At 36.5% G+C, this 20228-nt stretch overlaps 1 protein-coding gene across 2 annotated transcripts; it reads left to right on the forward strand.

The window, feature by feature from the left end:
- The first annotated feature begins 5109 nt into the window (after positions 1-5109).
- On the forward strand, positions 5110-19879 carry LOC120629866 (spondin-1-like). 2 transcript variants are annotated; one of them, XM_039898939.1, is made up of 7 exons: positions 5110-5460; positions 14832-15043; positions 15116-15220; positions 15819-15998; positions 16575-16831; positions 17661-17809; positions 19520-19879. In XM_039898939.1, exons 1-7 carry the CDS (start codon positions 5277-5279, stop codon positions 19711-19713), a joined length of 1281 nt encoding a protein of 426 aa, XP_039754873.1. In that variant the 5' UTR covers positions 5110-5276; the 3' UTR covers positions 19714-19879. The 2 variants fall into 2 exon arrangements, with proteins under 2 accessions (XP_039754873.1, XP_039754874.1); XM_039898940.1 differs by having other exon boundaries at positions 16575-16780.
- Positions 19880-20228: the final 349 nt, after the last annotated feature.

Consider the following 20228-nt stretch of genomic DNA (forward strand, 5'->3'; position numbering starts at 1 on the left):
TATATTCGCTATGGCTGAGATACTATAAGGACTTTGCTCAGCGACTTATAAAGGATGTATTCGGTATATAGAGCGCCTGTACTTAAGGGCCAAAGGAAAGTTTATGGATCGACAAACATGGCCACGGTATTTTAGGCACACTTAAACGTTCAGGTTGAAAATCTAATGGTCTGAGTTGTTAATGATTTCTTGGATAACTTCACTAATATTATTATACCTTCTTATATAATTCTCATCAGAAGTGGTGATAGCCCAGTGGGTAGGGCATCGATTTCACTTTCGTGGGGCCGAGTTCGAATCCCGGCACCTCTAACTTTTCTAAGTTACGTGCGTTTTAAGGAATTAAAATATCACTTGCTTCAATTGTGAAGGAAAACAATGTAAGGAAACCTGCATGCCTGAGAGTTCTCCATCACGTTCTTAAACGTGTGTGAAATCCACCAATCCGCATTTGGCTAGCGTGGTGGACTTCGGCCTTAACCCCTTCTCATTGTGGGAGGAGACTCGTGCCCCGTAGTGGGCCGGTAGTAGGTTGGTATTATGAATTCTCATCAATTTCAGACTATGAAGGAGATTTTATCCTCCTGGCTGCGTTTCCATGAGCTTAACAATTTTTTTCATAGGAGAACCTAATACTTTTTGCCTGATTCTCAGCGAGTTATAGAGAAAGAAATGTTCGGTATTTCTCTGCGTGATTTAATCAAATTATCTCAAAGGCGTGTGGAGTCCACCAATCCGCACTGAGCCAGCGTGGTGGACTACGGCCTTAACCGGCATCATTGTGGGAGGAGACCCGTGCTCTGCAGTGGGCGGGTAATGGGTCTATGTGATGAAGGAAAAGAGTAAAATACTAACTACAACTACAGGTATACAAACGGTAGAGTTAACCATATATTGTAGTTTGCACGATCCAAATTTTTGGTGGCAATATGAGGTCGTATCTACATTATGCAGGCTACTTCATGCTGTCTAACTTTTCCTAACTTCGCTATAGAGTTTCATGAACTAAACCTCGGTCCTTGTTACTATTTATCTCTTTCCAAACGAGTGGTCTGTTGGAGGAGACTAGAATTTGAGATGCAATTCTCAACTTCATCGTAAACTTTAGGTTAGGGAATCTGGTCAGTATAACAGATGATGATTTTTTCAGATTGGCTGTAGTGACGGTGTGTGCTACCTCCCAGTCGTGAGTACACTTTTTTATAACAGACTGAAGGCTCCAAGTCTTATTAAAAATTTGTCACCATCATCCTTAGCCACTTATTGTCTCACTGCTGGGCAAACGACTCCTCTATCAAATGAGAAAACAGATATTTTAAATACTTTTCTCAATGATAATTTTAATCAATCGTGGTTACTACACGATTGATGAATTCCTTAAAGACAAGGCTGCTTGGAAGCAGGCCACTCCGCTCTCATCTCTCACAAAACATAAATATTCTAAACATTGTTAGAGTATAAAATGATGATGGAAAAGAGCAATCTGCTTAGGGTCTTGCCGGTTCTTCTCCGTGGAATCTGCGTTCCGAACCGGTGGTAGAGTCACTACAAACAGACTGACTAGTCGTTTTAAAAATGCTAAAAACTAGGCCAACATGAAATAAATGAATTTAGAATTTTAAAATTTGAATGCCGAACTGGACATACGGGTTATACCTATCAATATTTATCTCAGTCAATAATAAAAGTGGGAACGGCAACTTTACGAGCTCACTGAAGCACTGTGGTAGACAACGCTTATTTCTAACACCGGTTTTGTACTGAGAATTCCCAGACTCCCAGATTAGGATTTTGTGAACGAGTCAGGGTAAACCCATTATGAGTAAATAGCTTGATAATGCAGTCAATGAAATTAATCTTTCCAGTGGCAACATTTTTTATAGAATGTAGGTCAGCGTAAAATCGCAGATCCAATAATAGAATAGCTGCTAAAAGCTAACTCAGTAGCTAAAAGCAATCAAGGAAATGAACCAATGCCGCAAGCAAAATTTATTTCATTAGGTCAGTATCAAAAACTTAGGTAGGTATTTTAGATAATTCGTACTAATTCTGCTAAAGTCATACATAAATTAATTGGATTTTAGCACTTTGATGCAAAATACACGCTATTAATGGAGCATACATTGCATTTTCATATTGCATTCCTAGTTTGGAGATGAAAAATATTTCATATTTCATTAAAAGGTATATCCTGAGAGATCTTGAAATTCATTTAAACCGAGTAGTGAGGGCGTACTCTACCTACTTACAGCAAAATTTTAATATTAAACTCTATTTATATTCCGCATAAAGTCCAAAATTAATTAGCATTTTAATTATATTATTGTCCGAACCAATTTAAAATTCACATTTCGTAAATGTTGGATTCGTTTTGCGCCTGCTTAAAACTAGTAGTTACATTTCTAAAATAGGCTTCCAGATTTTATTAATAAGAAATGAAGGCCATCAATTTAGTTCTTGGACATCTCTCTCTCCCAATTTAACAATAATTATTATTCCGTCTTGTGCTACCAAGCAACCTTGTCATTAAGAAATTCATCAATTGTATAGTACCTAGCTATAATAAATGCGTTTTAAGCGTATAAATAATAAATGAATATAAAAACCCCATAGAAGCGCGATTTAGTTACAATAGTGGGAAACCTATAACACGCGTTTCTAGAAAGATGCGTAGATAGAAAATCAATTCAAATTCAATTCAAAAATCATTTATTTCAAGTAGGCTTAATATTTGAAACGTCAATTATGACTGTTTGTAGTGACTCTACCACCGGTCGGAAGGCAGATTCTACCGAGAATCACACACACAAATCTTTTACTTCTGAATAAGAAGTAATTTATGGGGTTGAGTAAATGTACTCGTATTTACGCCATAATTCCTAACGTAGTTTTAGACCTTTTGAAGATACGTTGTCATGTGGCGACCGACTGGCGCAGTGGGCAGCGAACCTGCATTCTGAGTCCAAGACCGTGGGTTCGATTCCCACAACTGGAAAATGTTTGTTTGATGAACATGAATATTTTTAGTGTCTGGGTGTTTATCTGAATATTATAAGTATTTATGAGTATTATATTCATAACAAAAGCTAAGTTTACTTTGGGGCTAGATAGCGATGTGTGTATTGTCGTAAAATATTTATTTATTTATTTTATTTATTAGCTTGTAACGATTTCTAGTAAGTCGAGTATTTCTAATCTAGCTATCGATACGTACCTAAAATTACATAATGATAATTTCTATAACACTCCGATTTAAATAGTGCTCGCTGTTCATCTGTTACTTTATTCCGTTCGAGTGGAAGTTCTAAAGCGCCCTGAGGGGATATTGAAGTTCGAACAGGCAAGTTTCAAGTGCATAACATTCCCCATTTCGATTGGTCTCGCGGGGATGAATCTTAAAGTTGCCTGCGCTAGCTTCTGAACTTATGAAACGTAATGGATATTGATATAGTTTAATCAAATTATATTTTATTTATTAGGGACAGCAGACAGTCATGCACAAAAAAACAAATCAGACTTAGCTAAAAAATTAAATAGCACCTAGCAAGACCTACATAATTTCATAATTTTTTGACGGCCGACTGGCGCAGTGGGCAGGGACCCTGCTTTATGAGTCCAAGGCCGTGGGTTCGATTCCCACAACTGGAAAATGTTAGTGTGATGAGTCTAAGTGTTTTTCAGTGTCTGGGTGTTTATATGTATTTTCTAATTATTTATGTATATATAATTCATAAAAATATTCATCAGTCATCTTAGTACCCATAACACAAGCTACGCTTACTTTGGGTCTAGGTGGCGATGTGTGTATTGTCGTAGTGTAGTTAGAATGGTTAAGTGAGTAATGGAAGCGGTGATAGCCCAGTGGATACCGAGGGGGGCCGAGTTCGAATCCCAACACGCAACTCTAACGTTTCTAAGTTATGTGCGTTTTAAGCAATCCGCACTGGGTCAGTTTCGTGGACTACGGCCTTAACCCCTTCTCATTGAGGCAGGAGACCGGAGTGGGCCGGAAATGGGTTGAGCTGATAATACAAAGTTAATTATTGAAAAAAAGAAAACCAATCCGTACTTGGCCAGCTTGTAAAACTACGACCTAAACCCTTCTGATTCTTATAGGAGACCCGTGCCATGCAGTAGGCTGGAAATGATTTATAATGATGACTTATTTATTTTTCTTTCTTATATCTTTAAACGAGCAATTCTTGTATATATATATATATAATTGGAATCTCGGAATCGGCTCCGACGATTTTCATGAAATTTTGTATACAGGGGGTTTCGCTAGGATTCATTTTTAGAAAATGTAATTTTATTCGTGTTTTATCGATAAATATATATATATAATTGGAATCTCGGAATCGGCTCCTACGATTTTCGTCTCGGGGGTTTTGGGGGCGATAAATCGATCTAGCTAGGATTCATTTAATTTGGAATCTCGGGAAAAAGCGGCAGAAAATATCCTTTTTGAGAGATTCTGATGCGTGCTATGCGTGAACGGTAAACGTTACGCCAAACGAAGGAAGTATGTAGTGAGAATATCGGAATTATCGAAATTGTTGTTTCTTTAACGTTCTATAAAACAGTCCGCGACAACATAATATTACACATTAATATTTTTTTAAGTCAGCTCATTCGCGGACGAAGTCGCGCGGGTTAGCTAGTTACTTATTTAAACATAAAGGACACTAACAATGTACATGTATACCATATACAGAAATAAATTTGTACAATATTCTACACAATCACTTATACGTACATCGATAACAAGTGATCTTGACATTTATAAAAAAAATAATAATAATGATACGTAAACACTGATGGTGCCTACTGAACCTTTAAATTTTGAATTTAACAATCCACTCAACAAATGCCTAACTAGGCATTTGTTGCGTGGATAAGTAAATCCGGTGTCAAAAAAACCCAGATCTTTATTAAATTAGTCAAATTTCAGTCAATACGAATTTTCACTCCATTTAGTCTATTTATATTCAAGTTTTATGCAAATGGAACTGTTTCAGAATTTGCTTTCGCTAATGCCGGATCGTCACCCGACGTTTATTTCTGTCCGCACGCAAAGAGAACCCAAAATAGAAAAGTCCACGATCTCACTTCAACGGCGCTGCACGCACGTGGAAACCGAACTAAAATAAATATCAAGTAAAAACATTTTAGTGTTTACGGAACCGTGAAATTAAACCTAAAAATCCTATTTCGAAACTCAAAGTGTCCAATAAAATAAAAGTATACTAGTTTAGCAATAAAGCGGTGCGTTCGCGATGGTGGCGCGACCGCAAATGGCGGCCATCTTGCTATTTATCGCCACGTGGGTAGGGTTATGTTTTGGTTGCGATGATGACATGGCTGTTTACAAAGTGACAATGAAGTTTTTGTGGAGTGAGGAGGTGTTCCCTAAGGATTATCCCTTGTATCGGCCGAAGGCGCAATGGTCACCAGTTTTTGGTAAGTATTCTTATCCTGTCGGTGCTGAAAATTTTTGTATGCATTTAAAATTTATAAAATTGATAATTCCTTCAAGTATAGGTAAAAACACTAATAAAAATTATAAAAATGCAATGTGTCATCTCTTGTTTCAAACGTGTCTCATTGTAATATGGACCTTTGAAAAGTAGATCGAAACTGCAAGGTTTCCTACTAGATGACGCTACAGTCGCTATAAGACTGATGTGAAAGGCATATGCTAATTTCGACATCGACGACGGTGGGAGAGCCGTAGCTTAATTGGAGAAAGCGCTCAGGCCGTGATTGCCAGAGAATCGCAGGTTCAAATCCTGTCGGTTCCGAAAATTTTTATATGCATTTAAAATTTATAAAATTTATAATTCCTCCAAGTGTAGGGTAAAAACACTACCTAATAAAAATTATAAAAAAAGTATTCTTTCAATTCAAGCACTCAACATTCGAAGTAGGTATTTGTTCTGTACCTTTTTACTTGACGACAATATTGTCTGAGGAATTATAAAGACTGTTACCAAAGACTTCGCCCACTACGCCCAATAGCCTACTGCCTTGTTAGGCAGTAGGCTATTGATGATGAACCTGGGCAGTGGCGTGCATAGAGGGTATGCACAGGATATACAGATGATATAAAATTAAGAAAATTTCCAGTACGAGTTATAAATACTTAAGGGTAGGCTTTTTATAACTCTTACAATGCCTATCCTTAAGTTTTTTATAACTTGTACTGGAGTTTTTCTTCATTTTATATCATCTGCATACCCTGTGCATACCCTCTATGCACGCCACTGAACCTGGGCCACTGATAAACTAAAGGCCCTAGCGTTGGGAGCGCAACGCTAGGGTTTGCCCATAATCACCACGCTGGGCAGAGGGTTTGGCGATCGCAGTAGATGGTAATAGTAGCACAGAAGACGCTGCTGACCATTCTCTGCAATGGCGTGCACTTCATACATGCACAAAAGCACTGCATACCCAAATTATTAGAGGATATGCATTATAGAGGATATGCACAGGGTATGCAAATGATATAAAGTGAAGAAAATCTCTAGTACGAGCTATAAAAAACTTAAGGATAGGCATTGTAAGAGGTATAAAAAGCCTACCCTCAGGTATTTATAACTCATACTGGAGATTTTATTCAATTTTATATCATCTGCATACCTTGTGCATGCCCTCTATGCACGCACTGTCGAAAACCCTGTGCACGCCACTGGTTCTCTGTTATATTCCCTTAGTCACCACGATACGACACCCGTGGTAAGATAAGGGGTAGTGAAAATTGTATTCTGTTTTGCCGTTACCACACGGCACACGTTACTTTTGTTCTTTCGATACCCCGAAGGAGCAATTTGTTTTCCTAGCTTAAAAGTTGTCTCTAAGATGGGAACAGTTCCAGTTTCTACGCGACTTCATACTGTAACGGTTAATCGTTTGGCGGTACATTTGTAGTCACGGCTGAAGCCTCCAGACCAGATTAGAGAAAATTCAATAATTTTGAATTCTAAAATTGCCATTACGGAGATTGTACCCAGGACCACCCACTTTAAAAACTCGCACATGCGGACAATACAAACACATATCCATTCATTACTAACTCAATTAACTAAGAATATTATACTGAATTCGTTTATTTTTATATAAATATATTACGACAATACACACTATCTAGCCTCAAAATTAGGTACAGTTTGTGTCATAAATAAATAAATAAATAATAATAAATATACGACGGCTCACACACATCGCCATCTAGCCCCAAAGTAAGCGTAGCTTGTGTTATGGGTACTAAGTTAGCTGATGAATATTTTTATAAATAAAATACATAAATACTTATAATATACAGATAAACACCCAGACACTGAAGAACATTCATGTTCATCACACAAAGATTTTCCATTTGTGGGAATCGAACCCTTGGACTTAGAAAGCCGAGTCACTGCCAACTGCGCTAACCGGCCGACACGTTACTTTAACTGCTTAGAACCTTAATTAACCGTTTTAAGATGAATGAATGAATAAATGTTTATAGTGACTAACACGCGTATATTCATTCGAAAACATCCTTCAAGGAAATCAAAAAAAAGGACATTAGACAATAGACGGGACATCCGCTAATTCATTTTACTGTCGGAAAAAAAAAACAAATTCGTCGAAGCGGCAATTACAAAAGTTTCGTTTTTGTCGGCAATTTTTTTTTGACAGAAACACGCCTTTGCGGAAACCTTTATCCCTTTAACTAGAAGGAGACCGCTTCTTTGCTTGCAGTGATGATTTAAAAAAAAACCTACGGCTTTATGCATTTTTAATTATCATTATTTTAGTAGTTCAATAAAGCGGTGGTAGCCCAGTGGCTCGACTCGGCAGTGGCAGGAGCTCGACTTAGTTTTGAGGAACAGAGTTGAAATCCCAGCACGCACTAACTTTTAAGTAATTAAAATATAAAAACATCGTGAGGAAACCTGCATGCCTGAGAGTTCTCCATAATGTTCCTAAAGGTGTGTAGAGTCCACCAATCCGCACTGGACCAGCGTGGTGGACTACGGCCTTAACCCCTACACATTGAGGGAGGAGACCCGTGCCCTGTAGTGGGCCGGTAATGTTAATGCCGGTTGATATGATGAGTATTTTAATTGCAGGAAAGAATTGTAAGGTATGTTGCGTTTTTTTTTTTTTGGATTTGGCGTTGGACTCGGAAGGGTTTCGGTTCGGTTATAATAAAAAATCGAGGGCTTGGCAGAGGCAATTTAGGAAGTCACATTTTTTTATTTAATGCCCATATAAACATAATGACTTTAATTTAGTTTAGTAAATACAGACAGACCTTCTTTCATTCTATTATAATGTTCAGAATTTTTATGTAATTAGGACACTCGTCGAGACAATAGCGTCGGAATGTCTTTGAAGGGGAACTAGAAGGAAGTTTTTCTTTTATCTCCGAAGTTAGATGACATTTCGTGGCTTAAAGTTGATCGCATATTGTAACAAACGTCGCTCGATGTACTTGGACCGCATGCGAAGGCTTAAATGTAAGGTTCTAGATAATAACATTGGACGTCTAAGCAAAATCAATAGGACTTTGAATAATTCATGCTGCTTCAATTTTCCAACCATGGGTTTTTTTGTCTTACAACGGCGAACCACCAAATAATATGTTCAATGTATTTATATAGTAAAAAAATATTATATCTACAAATATAACTATAGATATCCACTCACTTTAATTGCTTTTCGGAAGTGCACACAAGAAGAACACACATTGAAAAAAAAATCTACGTAGACGAAAGCTTATTTTTCAATAAAAACACAATGAAGGAATTTATTTATCATAGAAGGATAGTACGTTAACTAGAATATTATTGATCGTGTATGCGAGGGATAAGTATTTTATTTAAAAATTCATCATTTATTATGAAAATACCCTTTCACCTTGGCTCCCACTTTCCGGGGTGTATCCGTTCCAATTGGCGACCATATTGAGCTCTTAGGTGTCAACATCTCATCCAATCTCAATTTTGGCAAGTGCATCGAATCTAAAGCCAAAGTGGCTGCTAAAAAACTTGGTATCCTTAATAAAGTTAGGCGGTACTTCACGCTAGGTCAACGCCTCGCACTGTACCATGCTCAAGTGCGAACAAGCATGGAGTACTGAAGTCACCTGTGGGGTGGCTCTGCCAAGTACCAGCTTGAAGCTTTAGATTCGGTGGATCGCCGCGCCAGGAGAATTATAGGCGACAATTCGTTAACACAGTCGAAACTACATAGTCTCCAGCACCGACTCAATGTTACCTGTTTATCGGATTTTTACCGGATATACTTCGGTGAGTGTGCTCAGGAACTTCACAATCTTGTTCCTCCTTACCCGTTTTACCACAGAACAGCGAGACACCGTGAGCGGTGGCATCCTTATGTGGTTGATATTCCATCAATACGCACGAAACGTTTTTTATCCACGTTTCTGATACGTGGAACGCCCCGGTAACTGTGTTTCCTGCCACGTATAATTTGAGTACCTTCAAGGCTAGAGCGAATAGGCTTTTTCTAGGCAAGCGTGCTCCAACCTAGACCTCATCATTGCTTTCTAACGGGCATGATTGTCGTCAAACGCTGACCTTTCGTTAATAAAAAAAAAAAAAAAAAATTAAGCTTAAAAGATTTCCGCAAAGTAACGCCTGCTTCTATCCTATATTTAAAAATGCATCGTTTGCGGTGCGTATAATCATGTGCGTTCAACTTTACTTACCAGAGATAAAACGGTATTTATTTGTATTCCCTTCAACCTTTGGACTAAGGGCGATATAATCTGGAACTTCCATTCTACCTGATCGCAGCGTCTGCTTTAAGTGGGTACTTACTTTAAGATAAGGGGTATTGAATCTAGATAGCTTAACTGCCAGTTCGAGTAATGCTAAAAGGAAATGGGTACGTTTGATGCCCTCTTGGTTGCAGACTCATAAGCATAAGGTACTTTGGTTTGATACCTGGTTAGTCTAAATAAATGGCATCATGTTTATAAACGGTACACTCTCTTTTAAATAACTATAGCTGTCACGCTGTTGTCTTACAACTGTCTTACCCCTAACAAGTTAGCTCGCTACCATCTTAAGACTGCAACACCAAGTGACATTGCAGCCGTGGGTTTTGCGTTCAAAAAAAGAACATTAATCGCAGGACATTGCCATCTATACTAAGCAATATAATATGGTTTACGCAGTTGACGCCACATTTCGTAAATTAACAATGTATTGTAAGCCATTTTGTAAGATACTAAGCTGTTGTTCTTGAACGAAAGTTAAATAATATAACATAAAAGCTTTTTTAGTTTACTATATCTTAGAATTGGCATAAGAAAACCTAGAATCCACGCTGAAAGAGTAGAAAAGTGCTATACAATTAGGCCCAGACGGTTCCTTCGTGACCGGGGTACAAAGTAGGCTCTATTATGTCACGATATTGAATTACCCGATAGGATACAAATCTTCGAACACGTCGCTCCGTGAAAGGCATATTTTGTCCTTTTTCCCCGGGAAAGAAACCCTTTGTCTGATTTCAATCAAAAATACAAAAGAACAGGGATGCGTATTTAATATACCGTTTACAATATATGCAATTATAGACTTACTAGCGGTCCCAGGCTTTGTCCGCGTATAAATCAAGATACTCGTATATACTGTCGCAGTCTTGGTTTTACTTTTAAAAGGAAACAACTTCGTCCTACAAATTTTATATAAACAGCGCACGCAGCGGAAGATCGCAAAAGAAAAAAATTGAAACATTCTTCATTGGTGCTATGCTATTGGTCTAAGTGTCATGATATATTATAGACTTTAGCCTCGATAAATGGGCTATCCAACACTGAAAACATTTTTCAAAACGAACCGGTACTTCCTGAGATAAGAATGGCAGGAATGAAGAGGCATAGTAGCGGTAGCTCTTCCACGGATGCGCTGTATCACAAAAAGTTCTACTCCTACTAAAACATGGTGGAAGTCTGTTTGACGTTTCGATTTAAATATAAACATCAAGCGACCCAGCATATATTTACGTACAGCCTTTCTGAACAAGGTCAGTATTACTTTATGACAAAATACGACGTTTATATTCAAAGTCAAAGTCAAAGATTTCTTTATTCAAATAGGCACATAGATGGCACTTTTGATGCGTATATAATCGTCCCAATTGATTCACCGTTTCTAATATGCTCCGATAAAACCTTGAATGCTTTTCCAGCTTCTATTTATCCTATTGTTACACTTTAAGTTTGTGTTCATGTTGCAAGTGTGACCACGTGACTAAATTTTTGAAAGAATCTAACCGCATGAATAAATTTTGCTTAAAAGTAAACCCCGAAAACTCAGACAGTGAACAATGAACCCGGAAATTACATCTATAGATTCAAAATGACAACTTACCGTGGCTGCCATCTTGGATATCAAAAACTCAAAAACCCTGAAAGCCACCTTGGATTCCAAGTAGTCACTTCTACTGTCGTAATCCCACTATACTCTTTTAGGCAATCCACCCACTTTTTAAGTCCTTTTTTTTCAACAAAATACTATCATACTAATAATATACAAAATATTATCAATTCTGGTAACAAAATTCCCTCCACATTGCAAGACCATACTATGTCAGACTATTATATACTCCTCATGTTTTCTGTCAATGGCGCTACTCTTAAACTATTCTGCAATCTATATAATCTATAAAAATAAGTATGTATTCACATCGATTATGATAGACTTATTATTGTATTGTTACTTAGTATTGTTTTTTTTTTAATTTTGAGTTTGAATCTCGAATTAGCCTAGCTTATGATTTTATATGAATACCTCCAGGAGACGTCAGCTAACATTTTATTAATCGGTTTTATGCAGCGTATGAACATTAATAAAGCCAGTGGTTCTCGAAAACTGTTCAGTTTGCAAGGAGCACATAAATCATACACAATTGCACAGAGTGTCGCCATATTCCGAAATTAATTACCGCCATAAAATCGAGCTTCGGTACATTACCGTGATTTTGAGGAAATATATATCACCTGGGCTCATTATGTCGACTGGAATAATATGAAGCTTTTTCAATTTTGTATTATACTCGTATATCATCATGAGGCCATTCTGCTCGTTTTAAGTTCGTTATGAATATCATTCGCAAAACCTACAACTGAACCTTACTTTGAGGTATATTTTTTAGTAGATTAAACCATGAGTATAAAACTCAATTTACACTATGTGTGTAATTTTTGTTATATCTGGAACTACTAACTGGAATCGAAAAATTCGACTGTCCGATTTTTGTGGAAAGCTATTTAACATGAACTTACGTTCTTAGGAATCGAGCAAAAGAATTAATCGCGCAAGCGTCGGGTGTATTGTGTGAAATAGGGTAAGAAACTGAAAGTTTCATGCGAAGAAGTAAGTAAAAGAAGAATATAGAACTTTAAATCCAAGTTGCCAACGGTTATTGGAAGATCGAATAAAATACTATTTTTGATATCCAAAATGGCTAAGTTTTTAAATTTTTGTTTGTAAAATTTATTTAATTATAATAATTTATATTATGTCTCTCACTGACTTAATCCTCTATGTGTTTTTTTCTTTATCGTTACGCATTTTCGTTCCGTCGAGTTTCAAATCCAAACGATTTAAAAAAAGTTTAACTTCAAAAACAATTATGTGTAGAACTGACAACCCTACCAGAGATTTTACTCGGTCACCAGAGATCAATATTCAAAGGTAGCCCGATGCGTTACACCAAATAAATTTCCTATTACGCGATGAATTCCACGTCACATACCCGCTATATTGCGGTCACTCTCCTTTCACCCTCGCTTGCTCCAACATTTTACTATAAATTCCCTTTCAATTTATTTGATAACATATTTAGCTATTTTTGAATTATATCTACAATGACGATTTAAAATTCAACTATTCTCAAGTAAATCACAGGCAAATCTAAAGTGGACCTTTCTTTTTTCATGGATTTCAATTTTTTTTAATTAGTAGTAAAGATAAAAAATATGCCCGAAGATCGTATATAATCTTTACCAAGACATACAAGTAAGATAGGAAGATCAATCTGTAGATGAAAAGACGATATTGTAGGGTATGCAAGCCCCTTGTGGCATAGAATTATCAAGATTTTTGAAGTAAAATTTCTTTAGGGAGTCAGACGTCTGAGTAGTTTCCACAATTAAAAAATAATAATTTGGATTGGTCGTAAATCCTATATCTCACATACTCCACGCTTCTTGACCTATACGCCAGCTAGTGACAAATATCATAATCAATGAATGATGGATTATTTATTTCCAATAATTTCAAACGAATCTCTTAATACAACGTATATTGAGAGATTCATTCGTTACTTATGTAATAATAAAATTATTAATAAATTTTCTGACTGTTGCGATATTCAATGATAAGGTTATATTGACATGTGCTGATCTATAACCTCAAATTTTCGGCTCTCAATTATTCTATCTAACAAATTAAATATTTAATAAAATGTGAAAGTGATATTAATCAACTTTAAATAGAATATAAAAGAAATAGTGAATATGAAATGCGATGGCGGAGTCCCAGGAACATTTTACTCTTTCATCAATAAATATTAATAAAAGTTTTACTTACATCGCGCGTAAAGGTTACACGCACACACTTTTAATATTTACACAATAAAAGCATTGCTCTAAATTTAATTGCTTTATTTAATATCGTATAGCACTTTTTCTTCATACCTATTTCATTCTGAACTATAAAATAATACTTCTACTGAGAAATAAGAACAAGGTTCTATCCATAAATACAACTTTTAAGATCTCTCGCAATTACCATAAACGCTTGACAGTACAAGTTTAAATGCTACTAGAGCTATATAACTTTCTACTCAGTAACTCCTTTATAATATTTTCATCGTGTTTGAGAATTTAAAAGCGACCGGATGTTTTTAACTTATAATAACGATGCAACGTCTTTAGTTTTCCTAATAATAGGCAGGGTCATTCACCTCGCCTATAATGTGTAACAATCGGTGGGAAGAATTTAAACAAAAATAAGTAAAGAGAAAGGAGTATTAAGACAATGTTATAGACAGTTATTAAAAACGACTAAATAGTTAATTTAGTTTCAAGCTTTTTAACAATTTTGGTAGTTTTTCTCAATTTTCTGTATGCCATAATAATTTTTTAATCTTTACATAATTGTTATTTTTGTTGTATTTTTGAATAATGTTATGTAACTAAGATGGTATGCACCAATAATTTCAATTCTATTTTCATTATATTATATCAAGAGCTCTTTTCAAAGAATTATCGACCTTGGCCAACGAATTAGTTTGGGCATCCAAAGGGGCAATGCTTAATAAATAGATTAGATAATTTTAGATTTTATTTAGTTTTAAATAGTTTATTTTAGGTTATATTTTGATTATAGATACATATATATTTTAATAAAAGAATATTTACAAATATTGTTTGGTCTGCAATGGAAAAAGGCTAATTTATATCCCGAAAAAAGGTACATGGGTACATGGGATTTTTTGTTAAATATATTTGTAGTATATTTATAATATATCTATATATTTGAGTAATGATTCTATCTCATTTATTGCACCATCTACCTCTTTTCTATGTTTATTCCTATTGCGTCTTTGGTTGCCTGGAAGAAATCGCTATGTGCGATAAGGCCACCAAATTGTACTCTGTTGCTCTATGTATATATCTCTGTTACAACTTTTTTATTTGGTGTACAATAAAAGTGTATTCATTCATTCATTTTTAGTCACGTATACTGGGAGCTGTGATGTTATCTTAGTTATTATTTGACGTAATAGCAGTTCTTTTTTATTTCTAGGGCAATCTCACAATAGCTCTTACCAGCTTTACCACATCGGTGAAGTAGCTAGAAAATCTATACGAACCTTTGCCCAATTTGGTAATCTGGATGACCTAGTTAAGGAAGGTGATGATGAAGAGAGGGTCTACGATCAATTCTCAGCTTCGGCTATTAGTGAAGGAACTGGAGAAACGGAGAACATGGTTTTTGTTGATGGAGATCATAGTTTAGTAAGTTAAGATGATTTGTTAAGAATGACGAAAAGTTAATCCTCGTGTGATAAGAATAATGTTGTTTCTCAGATTTCAGTAATATGTCGTATCATCCCATCACCCGACTGGTTTGTAGGAGTGGACAGCTTAAATCTATGTGTCGATTCATCGTGGGTGGACCAAATTACACTGGACGTAAGTTATCCTTATATATAGCACAAGTCGATGACACCTCTCTATTCCATAAACATCCGCACAACTTCGTCATCAACCCATTAGCGGCCCATTACAGGGCTCGAGTCTCTTCTCAGAATGAGAAGGGCTTATGCCGTAGTCCTCCATACTGGCCAAGGGAGGATTGGAAGGCTGCGCAAAACAATGTCAAATGGAAAGTATATAGGAGTATATAGGATATTTGACCACGCCACTACACCGCCATCTCCATATGTCTCCGTCACTTTAGTATGAATCACTAATGGTCGCATCCAACGGGACGATTGGCCCATAATCATCACGCTGGGCAGATCGCAGCAGATGGTAGTAATAGCACCGAGGACGCTCGCTAAGACACCCGCCGGAAGAGGAAGTGTGGCGATAAATGTATTTTGATCTGCCGTCACTACACGGCACGGAACAGTAGCGTGAGGAGCACTGGAGGCTGAATAAGAATGACATTTTCAATTAAAACCATAACATGTCGAAAAATTTTTCTCTATCTCCAAAGGTCACTATCTTCGAAAGTTAGAATCCATAAGATGATGAGAAACTATATGAATTCTGAATCATTTTTCAGCTGGAGCCACTAGACGCTGGTGCTGCCAGTGGTCTGACCTTCACAGCTCCTCGCTGGGAGACTTCACCCCCTGAACCCGTGACCAAGCATGGACCTCGTCATCCTAACCATCCCGCTGCTGGTTTCTATTATCCATTCTTGAGGGAGTTGCCAGCTATTGCCAAAGTAGAGTTTTCGAAGGTAAGATGGGAGAGAATCTTACATTTCCGCATATTAACCATTATCACGATAAGTAGAAGTAGCTATTCGTGACAGAGCTCGTCCGAGGAAGTACTACCGCCATGCTTATTTCTGCCTTTAGATCGGAACAAAGCAGCATTACTTTGTTCCGATCTGAAGGGTGTGGTTCCCGGTGTAGTTACAGGCACATAAGACTTAGCACTTACGCCTCCAATTGATGGATCTTGAGCGGCACTTTGCAAGACATGCCCCTTGTATACCCTGCGATGTATTGCTGTGTTTATAGGCGATGACATTTCACTTACCTTCAGGTGGGCCACCTGGTTGGACCGTCTATAATTACTATAAAAAAAAGTTTCTATTATTACCCTAAAAGAGTCTAAATCTGTGATACTTCAAATTATTACAGCCCTCTTGTTATTTTATTATTTTCCTAAGCTAGAAATAACTATGATCATAATGTTTATGCCATTGCTCAAAAGACACTTTTCAAATGCTTTCTTCTTTGAATAACTAGAACTCGCATCAGTAAATATTAATAGACGAAATAAATCAAAATGTTACGATAACTTTCAGGTTAAGGAGTATACGACAAAAGAACTAAACGATATGGCACGTAAAGAGCTTCTTCTAAGCCTCAAACAGAAAGACAAACGTAAAGGCACTCCGCGAAGGAAAGTAAACTTGGTCGAAGATTATCAACCAATACCAAGGGACATTACCACCAAGAGTGATGTAGAACAGCTGAAAGATCTGGAAGAGGACGCAGTGCCTACATCTAAGTACGATGAAGAGGAAAATAATGTTGTTGTTGTAACTCAATCGCCTTTCAGGTTATTAATTCTGCTCTTAAATTTAGATCTTGAATTAATCCTAAAAATGTTTATCCTAATTCATCATCATTGTCGGCCTATTATCCTCTCTCATGGGAGTTACGGTTTCCAAAAATAGGCTTACAACGCTGCTCCTATCAGAATTCGAGGGTTCAATCGAATATTATCATACTCGTATGTTACTGATAAAACTTGGAACCAGCGACCCCCTAAGGCACCTCGGTAGACAACCTTATTTCTTTTATCTGGGTGGTACTGAGAGTTTAATAGCAGACCGAACAAATACTGAACAATAGACATGATGGCAGTAACAAAAAAACTGTAGGATATTGTATTTATCTAATGATATGAAAATATAATTAATGTATTACGATTAACGTTTCAATAAATAAAACTGTAAAATCTAGCAATCCGCCATAACAGGCAAACCACCGAATTAAACGTGACGTCTATATAAAAAAAATTTGTACCGCTGAAACTTTGTCCCTGATAATTTAAGTGTTGTTAAGTTTTTTGATATCAATACCAAAATCAATAATCTTAAGTACTTACTAAATGATGGCATGACATCCGGCGAGCGTTTTCGCGGCAATATTTTTTTAAAATATAATTTGCAATATTTATCACCAAACCTTTAATTTCTGCAAAAAATATATTTTGGATACAGTAGATACTTCCGAACATCATAGGGCAGGTTTCAAAATTATTTATCATGCCTATTTATACTCCTGGGAATCGAACCCAGGTCTTCTTAATTTGTAGTCAAACAATATGCTAACCACCATACATACATTTATTCATTAAAAATACGTTAAAATTTATATTCCAGAACCACTACTGTCCGAGAATTCGACTCCGGCCTCGAAAATATGGACGACGTAGTATTGGCAGTGGCTCATGGAAGAAAGTTAGGCCTGGGCAAGCATCTCCCTCGACACTTCAGATCTCGTCTGCACCACGCTGTCAACAGAATCCAACGTAATATGATTTACAATCGAAAACTACCACTTTGACTTTGGTGTTAAGTTTTAAGTGGTAATAAAATAGTACCTAGAAAAATGGTTAAAGGCTTCTTTTTAAATTAGTGTGAGGTTAGAATCCTCGTAGCTTTAGTACCAAGTTAATTATCAGGTATAATGATCTTGAAGGTATAATGATCTTGAAATTAACAGAGCTTTTTGGACATAAATACCTCAAGAACCTCTAAAAATCTCAAACATTATCTATGTTTGATATTCTAAGATTTCAGGCTCAATTCGATACCCAATTTTTTAACCCCAGTAACCCCCTATAACAGTGAGTGAATCTGATAGATGAATCAAGCATATTAGAAAATACCTGTACCTACCTATTCCCTGTTAAATTTCGAAGTTACAACGATTAGATACAAACAAAAATAATGGCGAGTTCGAACGTCGGGCAGCTAACTGCGCTCCGACCAAGTCAGCAACAGTCAAGGTTCTATTGACGAATGGTAACCAGGTTGAGGTGGAGAGCGATGGTGGGAAACTCGTCGTCGACTATTACCTACATTTTTATAACAAAGTTATACCGCCTCGATATCTAGCAAAATTTTTGATGCTCTATTCAGAGTTGAGTTGATCTTGATTCCGCGTCAAGTCGATATGGAATACCAAGGCTATTATTAGAAATTTACAATCCATCACGCACTTTTCGGTGAAGGTATACACATTGAGCATAGATGCCAATTTTGGGAAGAGGTATGTCTAATCGGGGGCGAGTACAAAAGATCCAGAAGGGTCGAAGTATATCCATAACATAATACGAGCCCCACAGATATAAATTACTACAAGCAATCTCTAAAAAAGGAAAATTGAAAATACAGAGAGGGGTCAAGAAATTGGTAGAAAAGTAATGCTACATTCTTGTACTAGCTATTTTCCGTGACTTTATGATCGTTGGATTATGTGTTATTTATTTTAAACATGTGGAAACCGTATATCCAGTAAAACTAATACATACCACGTGTTTTTTTTTTTTAATTTGGTAGATATAATTATCTCAAGTTGCACATTTTTAGCCCTATAGAATGCCACAGCTATCTCTATAATGTGAAACTCTGACGGGATTGATTTAGTGCCTAAGGAGCACATAAGTAAAAAGGTTTTTTTTTAATTCTTCGGATACGGTTTCTGGGTTCTTCTTCGGAATAACAGGTGTACTTTATCCAGGAATCAATTAAGCAAGTTACTTAAATGTGAAGGGGGAAGGAAGTTCATTTTTATTCCAATATTCATAAAAATAAAATGCTTTTGTTGCATAACTATTCATACCTATACTTTTAGGAAAAAAGATGTACCAAGTTGACAAGAATTTACGCAGTGACAACCATCATCGTTATGCTTAATCATAGAATCATTTTGATTTACAAATATCCGAGGGACGTTTTCGGAACTACTAATATGTTTATTAATAAGCGATCAAAGCAACGAAGGTAGAAGACCCACGTTGTTGTTAATCCTTAACATAGATGATGATGCTAAGTGACAGCATCACCATCTATGTTAAGGATTCATCTCGATTCATACTCGATGTTAAAGAATCTTGTACAAAAATATTTGATCGAAGATGCGACTCGTTTGATAACATATTCTGTCCACCTTGTGGAGGCTCTACCAGCTAAGTTGGTCAGCTGGGATAGTTTTAATTTTAGTTTTTATGTTACAGCGGAAGACTGTCTGGTAACAGAATGGAGCGAGTGGTCATCCTGCTCCGTCACCTGTGGGTTCGGAAACAAGTATCGCCACCGACGCGTGATCAGAGAGAAAAGGAAGAAGGGCCGGGACTGTCCCGCTCTAACAGAAAGGAGGCACTGCGGAAATATCAACTCTTGCACACACATTGATTACTTTGAATGGTGAAAATTTTGTGGATTTAAATCGTAGATACACACACTTAATTTCACTTCAGTTAAGTGGCCTATAAATTACCTAAGGGCCTCACGACATATAGCTCAGGACAGGTTTTCAAATTCGATCTTGGTTTGAGCGATGCATAATTTATAATAGCATTATTTGTGAGTGTAACATATTTTATCATACATTTTAATTTTTAAATAAAGATTACTTAATAGATATCATTTTGATTTCATATCTATAACCTTGAGATTCTTTGAACTTAATTCCCAGAAGTACTGGTAAATCGACCTGTATCTAAACAAGTATTGGTAAACGCGACTCGATTATTTTTTATACTAGGCTGGCTTCCATCATTCTTGTCTAATCCCACTGCTGGCCATAAGCTTTCCGCTTATAAGTAATAGTAATATAGTTTTCGCACTGTAAGATAATGGAAAGAATACCTACAGGTTTGAACATTCAGATAGTCTATATAAAAAACTACAGGAGTAAACTATTCTCTCTTGCTTAAAGCATGT

This window comes from Pararge aegeria, chromosome 15, assembly GCF_905163445.1.
Source record: "Pararge aegeria chromosome 15, ilParAegt1.1, whole genome shotgun sequence".
In the NCBI taxonomy this organism is placed as follows: Eukaryota; Metazoa; Arthropoda; class Insecta; order Lepidoptera; family Nymphalidae; genus Pararge; species Pararge aegeria.